Source organism: Cystoisospora suis (genome assembly GCF_002600585.1).
Source record: "Cystoisospora suis strain Wien I chromosome Unknown contig_1670, whole genome shotgun sequence".
Taxonomy (NCBI): domain Eukaryota; phylum Apicomplexa; class Conoidasida; order Eucoccidiorida; family Sarcocystidae; genus Cystoisospora; species Cystoisospora suis.
In genome coordinates this window covers 67,443-77,334 of record NW_027154470.1, presented here as the reverse complement: position 1 = coordinate 77,334, position 9,892 = coordinate 67,443, and the positions used below count along the sequence as shown (strand labels likewise).

The 9,892-nt window shown below is 50.4% G+C and overlaps 1 protein-coding gene across 1 annotated transcript; it reads left to right on the top strand.

Moving 5' to 3' along the window:
• Positions 1-1,422: 1,422 nt before the first annotated feature.
• On the top strand, positions 1,423-9,308 carry CSUI_003711 (h+-translocating inorganic pyrophosphatase). The gene is made up of 6 exons (XM_068063906.1): positions 1,423-2,915; positions 3,780-3,933; positions 4,716-4,994; positions 5,858-6,903; positions 7,775-8,236; positions 8,883-9,308. Exons 1-6 carry the CDS (start codon positions 2,538-2,540, stop codon positions 9,096-9,098), a joined length of 2,535 nt encoding a protein of 844 aa, XP_067924127.1. The 5' UTR covers positions 1,423-2,537; the 3' UTR covers positions 9,099-9,308.
• The last annotated feature ends 584 nt before the right edge of the window (positions 9,309-9,892 follow it).

Sequence of the window (9,892 nt, the reverse complement as noted above, 5' to 3'; positions counted from 1 at the left end):
CGCTCCTTAAACCTCCGCCGTCCGGTCCCTGCAACCATGCATCCACGTGGAGACCTGTCAAGCACAAGAAAAACTGCTACCGGATTACCTCCGCCTCTCCAGTCTGTATGCAAGCTCGGATGCGAGGGGAGCCTTTCCCGGATGTCCCTTATTGTACCTTACACAGGCTTCCGTGAAGAGCCCTAAAGAAAGGAAGCAGGCTTCCACTAGTGCCTTTGATTGTCAGCATCGACTGAAGACTGATCAGAGCGATGGCTGGTACTACTCCCGATTCGCCGGTTTTGTCCAGCGAGGCCATTCTGAGTCTGATCCTGAAGAAGCGCTACGGACTTTTGAAAGTGGGACACAAGGGATTTCTTGCATTTACATAGTGCTTTGCACTGACGGAGGTAGAAACGGGACCCCCGGGCAGATCGGCACGTCTTTCGGTTCCCGGCTTCAGAGGACGAATGGATGTTCACGGCGGGTGCAAGGCCGAACTTTGAGGTACTCTACAATGCTGTCTACAGACGCCTTTTCTTCGAATCAGGACTCCATAAGTTATGCGGGTGTCAGTCCGGTAGCTGATCATACCCGTGGTGCCGCTACGTCTAGTACGGCGCCGCTCCTGCTGTCAACTCGTCCTGTAGTGGGGAGCACTCAACTCTGCAGGAATCATCAACCTGCAACTTGACCGCCGGGGCTCGTTTTGGGGAGCTGACAGGCACTGGATCACGACCGGGCAGGACGACGCGCACGAGCCTTCGACTGTCACAAGGCAGAAACCCCAGTGACTTCGAGGAAAGCAAGAGGGTTATATCGGCGCTGCGTCCCATTTTGTAAACTAAGATCTCTCTGTTCCCTGACGGTCTCTGTGTCCGGCCTACAGCCTTTCACAGTCGTGCCGCAGAAACGACATTTGTAGGTGGGCAGAAGTGGGGGAAACACCTCCGGCGTGTGTAGTAAAGCACTTACAAAATCTCAAGCAGGCATATACCTTGAGGAGGGCATTCTCTGAAAGGAAAGGCCTACGTGTTCCGGCATCGATAGCCGGTTACGCTAGAAAAGCTGCATTTCTCAATTTCGCATGCTGCTGTCTCCTCGCCGCATCCACGCACGGATTCTGAAAAGAATCCCTACTCTTGTAACAGATGCTTTCTTCTTCGCGAATTCACTCGGTCCCCTTCAGGTCTCCTTGGCTTCGACCAGCCTTGTCAATTCGCTTCTCGGACTGGCAGTGTCCATAACAGCTAGGGGACTTCTTTCCTGTAACCGCATTCGGCGTTCGAACCGTGGGTGGCGCGAGAACCCGATGCTCCTCGGTCTGTCCGTTTTATGCGAGCGTGTGGAAGGAAATGGTTGATCTTTCGAGGAGCTCTTCAACGGACACACTACTCACTCGTTCTCGCTATCGTGTTACTTACCAGGTTGTTGGTTAAGATAGTCCAGGAAACATGCGGCCACCTTCGTCCGTCTCCCCCCCTCCTAGCAAAGGTGGACCAGAACGGTAGGAGTGAATCGGTGGTTAGCTGCATGCATCGCTGCTGGCGAGTCTGCCTGCACCATTCCGTCTCAGGGGCCAAAAAGGGTCTCTCTAAGTGAAACAGGCCACCCTGGGCTATGCGGTCTTTCCAAGCCACGGAGTTGCTTTTCCGAACTTGTCTGGTGTGTCGCACTTCCCAATCTTGCCGGTCTTGCAGCACGGCATAGGATCGCCAGAGGCACAGCAGATCCACGTAGACGAGCACCGCGGGCTTTCTGTTGAGTTCAACTGTCTGAGCGTACACGCGGGTGTGCCTTTCGTTCCGGGGCTGTCTTCATTGCACCATTTTTCGCGGCTGGACTTTTTGTTGGTTGGGATAGACAGCGCGAAAACTGGACACCATCCCTCGTGCCGAAACCCTAGAAATGCAAATGGGTCATTTTCTTTCGTGCAGCCCCCCCGGATGCACACCTGGCGGTTAGGCCGGATGCAGTGCTTAAGTGCACAGGGAAGCTGATCTGAGGGTTTTTTTAGTGTTTCTCATTCTGTCAGGAAAAATCCAAGCTCCTTTGGCTGAGACTTTACGGCGGCTGCCCGTGGTGAATGGCAACTTTAATTTTGTAACTCCAAGAAGGTATCATCGCTCGTTTCTTGTTGCAGGCAGGCGGATTCGTCTTCGGCCCGGTCAACATCGGTTCAGTCACCAAGGTTATTGCTTGTGTGTTTCGTTAGTCTCTGCTCTCTTCCCTTTTTCCGCTACGACACAAAGCGGAGTCAACCAGACAACCACGTGAACGTGTGTTCCTGAGTTCACGCGGTACCTACAGCAACCTGGCTAATCGTCTGTCTGTTCGTCCCTCCAGGTGTCACGCCGTGGCTATTTTGACCTACCTGGATGGTTTTGCTTGTTGACCCTCTTAATTTGTTTTGTGCACACTCGCGGTTCTGTTTAGGGACCCCTTCGTTGCAGTGAGAGCGGGCAAGACTCCCGCGTAGTATCGACACTCGGACCGGATACCCCACACAGGTCACCTTTCTGAAGACCCTCAAATCCAGCCACGTATTGCACTACAATATGAAAAGGGATAGTCGTCGCCTGTCCCCCCCTCCGATTCTCTCCAGGGGGTCGGTTGCTCCGGTCGCTGCCACCGCAGCCGCCTGTCTTGTTCTTTCCGTCTGTCCTCTTGCGTCATCATCTGTTGTCTTGTCATCTGCTGCAAGCGGACATCATGCGGGAGACAAGCCAAACCCAACTGTATCTCCCGCTGTGGCTGCGGGCTGGGTAGCTGATAGTGACTCTCATGCAGATAAAATAACCACGTGGCTTCTACTCGTTCCCAGCATTCTAGGTCTTGCCTGGGCTATGTACGAAGCATGGAAAGTCTCTCAAGTGCGATTGGATGGACCGCTGGTTGACGACACGAAGAGACTGACTGACCCTCTTCAGCTGGAAGTAAGAGACAGAAGAAGTCGGGGAAAAGCCTTTATGAAAAACCGTTCTGTCGCCTCTCGGCATCAAACCTTCGCTCTTGGGCAAGCCCCAACTCTCCGTGGCACATGCCTCTCTGATGGTTTTCTCCTTGCACATTCACCCCCCACAATAGAAACAGAATGAATCCTTTTCTCTAGACAGGGAGAGGAGATATGGCACGAGACGGGTGACTGATGGATTGCCGAGGATGACGCCATTGCACTGTTCGGGAACCTGCAGTTTCAAAGGAAAACTTTTCCTCTGTGTGTATGAAGACCTAGTTTCTTCTACGCCTCTCAGAAGCTACGATGCTATCTTACCCAGTATACAGGTTTCCTGGGGTTTCTTACTCTCCATCCCCCAGGGGGGTCAATCCATCGCCGCTGTGGAATGTCGCTTGCAGCCTCACCGTCGTATGTCTTTCCCGTGTCTCATGAAGCATTCTTTACATGACACGCCCTACTTTCAAGGCCATCACTCTTCTTATTCATCTCTGGTGTGCTTTTACTTTCTTTCTTTCTTATTCTCTGTCTTTCCATGAAAAAGGAGCGGTTTCAGCGGAGGTCTAGACATCGGGGTGGCGCAACTTCTGAGAAGGCACCCCGGTGAATGTCTCAGATTCATGGATGTTGACGTAGATATGGACTGCTAAACAAGAGATTCAAGGGAATATGTACAGCTCAAATATCTTCTTTGGTGACAAGTGTATATGGTAGAGACACAGGAGGAAGAGACAGTGAGTTGTCTTTTAAACCTGTTCTGACTTTCCATTGGTTCTCAAGAAGCATGAAAGCTTGTAGAATAGCGTGCTACATATCTTGCGTGCTTGCTTCTCTTCTCTGTTAGATGTCAGGAAATATCCACCACCAACTACACATGATGAAGAGTATATCACGATGTATCGCAGAAGGGGCTGGGGCCTTTCTCAAACAGGAGTTCAAGTACATGCTGGTCTACATTGTCTTCTTTGCGATCATCCTTGGAGTCTTCGTTAGTGTCCGTAAGTTCCCTAGGAGGGGCCGAGGAGGGTCTTCGTCTTGCTGCTCATCTTTCAATGTCTTTAGGGTCGGACACCCCTCTGAGAGGCAGCAAAGAAAACACACATAGTCGGCCAAACGAGTCAGTCACATGGGCAAGAGATGCAAAAACGAGTATGGTGATACACTCGGTGTGCGTGAAGGCCTTCCTCCTTCTCTGTAGTAGACGGGTGCTTCTGAAGAGCATGGTGGCGTGGGTCTCTTAGAAATGAATACCTTGGAGTTCGTTAGATCGATGGAATGGATTGTCTTCTTGTCTCCCTGGTATCTCCCCGCGGTTTCATATCACTCGTGAGCGGACAACCCTACAAAGGTCTCAGCTGGCTGGCTATACGACAAGAAGGGTAGCGAGAGACTTCCATCCCTGTCAGAGTATCGATTCAAGATACTCTCTTCTTCCTGAGAAGTAGAGGCTTACATATTTGTACCTCTGTAGTGTGAAGTTCCACGTTGTCTCGATTCCTGCGGGGAAGTAACGTGCGCATGTGGAGTGTCGGCGAGCGGTGAGAGGTGCAGATTGCTAGACTCTGTACAGAAAGAGGCTTCCGTCCTTTTTGTTTTCTTATCTCGTTTTTCGGTCCCGTTTGTGTCTTACGCACGAATGGTCGGATACCTCATAGTGAGAGAAAGAAAGGACGAAATATACTCAAGGGATGTCGCCAGAGTGGTGATCAAGCGAGACCTTTTTCCCTCTTGAGGGAGTGTGTCCTCATTTCTGTCTCTTCTGTATCTCTTAACTTTACAGCAACAAGCGCATCTTTCGTCCTCGGGAGCTTCACGTCAATCCTGTGCGGATACGTAGGGATGAAAATCGCAGTCTACGCCAACATCAGGACGTGTCACGAGGCCTGGTCAGACCTTGGTCGGGGTTTCGAAGTTGCTTTGACTGCAGGAAGTGTCATGGGATTCGCTCTAGTCTCGTTAGGGGTACTATCCCTTGTGGCGCTTATTCTCATCTATAGACTCCCTTCTCTCTTTGGAACAGACCCAGGAGATCAGAAAGCTCTCTTCGAGGCTGTGGCAGGTAATGAACCGCTTCGTTCGTTCGTTTCTCTCATAAGTGCAACGATGCCTTCTTCCATCTTCCATGTTGACTTCACTTGTCGTTGCCTGCGGAAAACACAGTCAAAGAATGACGGTTTCCTTCATTCTTCTCACGTACATTCTCTTGTCACGACTGTATACAGATCTCCTACATGTAGAGATAGATATAGGTCTATATGCGTATGTAGATATCTGTATGTACCGACTTAGCTTCGTTATGTACAGCATCAGGTATGTACACGGAACGAATGCTGAGCAAGAAAAAGGATTCTGCTTGCTTCGTCAACCCATTTTAGACACTATACAACTGTGCGTAAGGAGTCACTTAGGGGGGTGGACTGTCAGCTCGTCGACACCTCGGATTCACAGGAGAACGTCGAGGTGCATAAAATGCCCCGGGTGACTAGCTCGAGGGGGCTCGTCGCACATGTCTCAGTCTATTTAGCTGTCAATTGTCGGTGTAGTTGGTGAACTCGATAGACCCATTTGCCTGTAGCTTAAGAAGTGTTAGATCTCCCTCCCGTTTCCTATGGGGTGCTGGAGACTGATGTAGGAAGATGTGTAGGGTCTTTCTTCTTCCTGGGGTAAACTGTCAATGTGGCTTTTCGTCGTTCTAGGAGGTGATGGTGCCTGAGGGCTTTTCTCTCATGAAATTTCATTGAGAGGGGGGGGCCTGTGGCTGAGAGATATGTGGCGTCTGTCTGTGTTGGTGTGGATGATCTCTCCAGGGTTTTCTTGTTGTGTGCCTAGCCCGGCGATGAAATGAGAAAGTGGATGTGTATGAGAAAAAGTTAATGACGTGACCAGGGCATCTCCTCGGTTCTCTGTGTCTATGTTTTCCAGGCTATGGCTTAGGGGGCTCATCCATCGCTTTGTTCGCACGTGTGGGTGGAGGTATCTATACGAAGGCAGCGGATGTCGGGGCCGATTTGTCAGGGAAGAATGAGTACGGGATGTCTGAAGATGATCCCCGTAATCCTGCATGCATTGCAGATAATGTTGGAGATAACGTAGGGGATGTGGCTGGAATGGGTGCGGATCTCTTTGGATCGCTAGCTGAAGCTAGCTGTGCGGGTCTAGTGATAGCTGGAGCATCTTTAGGGACTGCAAGCGCGTCGTCTAGTGGAGGGGTGACTGGTTTAGCCTATACATGGGCAGGGATGATGTTCCCCTTACTGATCTCAAGTACGGGAATCTTTACAGGCATTATGACCGTTATCTTAGTTCGCTCATGTGTTGCAGTCAGGGGTTATGACGATATCGAGAAAGCCTTAAAGCTTGTTATGTTTCTTAGCACAGCCCTCGAGACGCCTGTAGTTGTTCTTCTTTCCTATGTCTTTCTCCCTTCCGAATTTTCTGTGGATGGAAGCCAAGGGACAACTACATGGTGGCAGGGTGCCGTGTGTGTTCTGATTGGCCTATGGGTGGGTTTAGCTATTGGATTCATTACTGAATATTACACCTCGCATTCGTACTTCCCTGTGCGTGAAATCGCGCAAACACAGACGGTTTCCGCAGCGACAGGGATTATCTATGGTCTTGCTCTCGGGTACATGTCTACAGTTGTTCCAATCCTATGTCTCGGGGCGGCTGTCTTGGTAGCCCATACTGCATGCGGCATGTATGGAATCGCTCTGGCAGCACTAGGCATGCTTTCCACACTATCCATGGGGCTCATGATCGATGGGTATGGCCCTATTAGTGATAACGCGGGGGGCATAGCAGAAATGGCCGGTCTTGGTTCCGATGTCCGAAGTCGCACGGATGCTTTAGATGCAGCAGGGAATACAACTGCAGCGGTCGGAAAGGTGAGAAAAGAACAAGTGAAAAGTCTCTATCCTGTCTTCGAACAGTCTTCTCTAGCATTCTTTGCCAACATAGTTCTGAGGGTGAGCCCACATGCATGATATATGTGTAGACGTAGCGGTATCTAAGAAGAGATAAGTGGAATATTTTCATATAGACCCTCCCTAGGAATCGGCGACGTGTAATGTAGATCGGTGTACGGATAGGTCGTTACCGAGCTCTATACCTGACGCGCATTCCGCTGTGCTACAAGAATGCTGTGTCTGGTGTGGAGTTCGAACACGCCATCATAGATAGATAGATAGATTAAGGATAGATAGATAGATAGATAGACCTCGGTGTACCGGAGTGTACTATTGATGAACCTGTCGTAGCCGTAACTCGGGTCTGTATGTTTGACTTGGGAGATCGCTGAAGGGTTTCCTCCTTGGAGAGTCGAAGGAAGCATTCAGACGGCACTCCGTCTTATATGTATCTCTTCCCTGTGGCCGTGGTCTATTCGCAGACTCGGTCAATTATTCTTTATGAGACCGCTGCTGCTGCTACAGGGCTTTGGTGGGAGTCCTTTTGGCAGTTTTCATTCGTTTATTGTTCTTCCACCTCATCATTGGTATCTCCAGAGTATCTCTGTCTTCTACATCTGCTATCACGCGCCATGCGGTTTTGCTTAGGACCGAAGCTTTGCACTTTCTTACTGAAAGCTACTTATGCCCTGAGATTCATACCGAGTCTAAATGTGCCCCACATTCCCTCTCATGACTACAGTCGTGAGTAGGCCTCCATGAGAGTTGCCCCAAGGGTTTGTTCTGTTCTTCACATGTGTGCTTCTCGGGGTATGCAAAGTGGGGATCCCCCCATGCGCTTACTTGTTCCATACTTTTTCTTCTTCTTCTTTGCCTCCCCATTCCGCTTTTCATGTCAAAGTGGGTCTGTTTGTGTCTCTTGTCTGCTCAGGGTTACGCGATAGGTTCGGCGGCTTTAGTGTCTCTTGCCCTCTTCGGAGCTTTCACAGTGCGGGCAGGCATTAAAGCAGTTGATGTGTTGGATCCCTGGACTTTTACGGGTCTTCTGATAGGAGCCATGCTTCCATACGCCTTCAGTGCAATGACAATGAAGAGCGTGGGACTGGCTGCAAATGACATGGTTCAAGAGTGTTTACAGCAGTTCCCTTTAATCATCCAGGGAAATATTGAACCTCAGTACAAACGCTGTATTGAAATCTCTACACGAGCCTCCCTGCACGCTATGATTGCTCCAGGAGCACTGGTCATTGGTGCCCCTGTAGTTGCCGGGATGATGTTCGGAAAGAACTGCACGGCAGGGCTGCTTACAGGCGCTCTTGTGTCAGGCATTCAGCTAGCTATCTCATCTTCGAACTCAGGGGGTGCCTGGGACAACTCAAAGAAGTACATTGAGGTAAGGAAACGAGGACGACCCACTCGTTGCAACAGGAGGAAAGGGGGAGAGAGAATATTATGATGCTAGGATTAGTTCGTGTAGTTAAGAGAAGACAAGGAAGAAACGATCTCAAACAGATGGCGTGGGATGACTCTATCACTTCGACCTTTTCTTTTAGTGTGAGAAAACTTGTCGGACATTGCATGCAGCGCTGATCGAAAGCCTGCGGGTCCGCGCTAGACAGAGAAGCAAAGCAGATCTATAAACAGAGAAAGCAAATGACTAGCCACGTCTAGGGGAACACTGGTCTGGGAGTCGCCAGGTCCGCCCGCCATTTTATAAGCGAGTGTTTTCTTCCTTTTCTTAGACATCTTGTCAATTTCCGTGGGAAAGTACGGCCGTCTATGGGAGAGAAAGAGACGTAGAGGAATGATCACCGCCCTTTTCTGTTAAAGTCGTCTGCGGGCCCCGGGTTCCGGGTTTGGTATACATGTGAGGACAGTATGAGCGTGGAGAAAGAACTGATTTTCTTGATGAGCGCACCTGTCCAGCGTCCCTCGTCCAGATAGTGCGTAGCTGTTAGCTCTCAATCTGAACGTGTCCTTCATTCTCCGTTACGTGGCGCGCTAACGCTTATTTGTTCTCTTCTTCCTGTTTTCCTCAGACTGGAGCCCTGGGCCCCCACCACGGCAAGGGCTCCGCAGCTCATAAGAACGCAGTGACTGGCGATACTGTTGGAGATCCACTGAAGGATACATCAGGACCATCTCTGAACATACTGATTAAATTGTCAGCCATTATCTCGCTTGTTTTCGGTTCTTTCATTGCGGAGAAATTCTCGAACTCTGAAGGGGGTCCTGTGTGGATCCACGGCAACTAAATTTATCTGATGGTGCAGCCCCCTCCACGGTTTGACGTGACAAGTTCACACGCTCGTATGGGGACGTCTGTATTTTATCTCCTTTGTCTTTGACGTCCGTGGAACCGTCCATAAGTGAACGTACATCTGATGAACTGCTGTATTTTCCGTCGCAAACCTTCCATGCCGGCGGCTGAAGGGATGTGCTGGGTCAGAGCAAAACAAGGGCAACTGGCAAGATAGGGTAGGATTTAGGGTAGTCGCCAAACCGCGAAGTAACACAGGTTCGTTAGGAAGAGAGGATTTGTCGATACACCTTACGTATTCTCCGTCCTTTTCAACCGGGCAGCTGGTATCACCACAGCAGCACGAGCAATGTCTGCCTTGGGAAACCTCCCATGTTGACCTTGCATGATTTCAAGCTCTCCGTTCCGTACCTAGAACCAACGCATAATGTCTTGCCACGTTGCGAACCTGCCAGATTCACGTCGTCCCCTCACTCGTGACCCAGTGTGTTTGCCACCGTGCTAATTCTGGTACTGTCACGGGTCCGAGACGTGCAGCTCCCGAGGTCGCTGACCGCCACCGGTGGACGGAAAGTTGTCACAGCTCTTTCGCAACGGCGCTCGTGTGCTAAATTGCATCAAGACTCATTCATCTTGCCAGCGAAGAGAACACAAGAGGATTGACTGTGCTGCTCCAGGCAAAGTGAAAATCTTGGTATTAATCGGCGGACACTGCGACAATGTAGCAATTTTCTCCCCCACATCGTGCAAGGCGAGGCGTAGGGCTGATAAGCAGAGTACCCAAGGAGC

What these genes read in the sequence shown, in the direction of transcription:
- CSUI_003711 (XM_068063906.1), top strand. Translation starts at nt 2,538, where the DNA reads ATGAAAAGGGATAGTCGTCGCCTGTCCCCCCCTCCGATTCTCTCCAGG. An exon ending in CTGACCCTCTTCAGCTGGAA is followed by an intron (nt 2,916 to 3,779) that starts GTAAGAGACAGA and finishes CTTCTCTGTTAG; the next exon opens with ATGTCAGGAAATATCCACCA. An exon ending in TTGCCAACATAGTTCTGAGG is followed by an intron (nt 6,904 to 7,774) that starts GTGAGCCCACAT and finishes TTGTCTGCTCAG; the next exon opens with GGTTACGCGATAGGTTCGGC.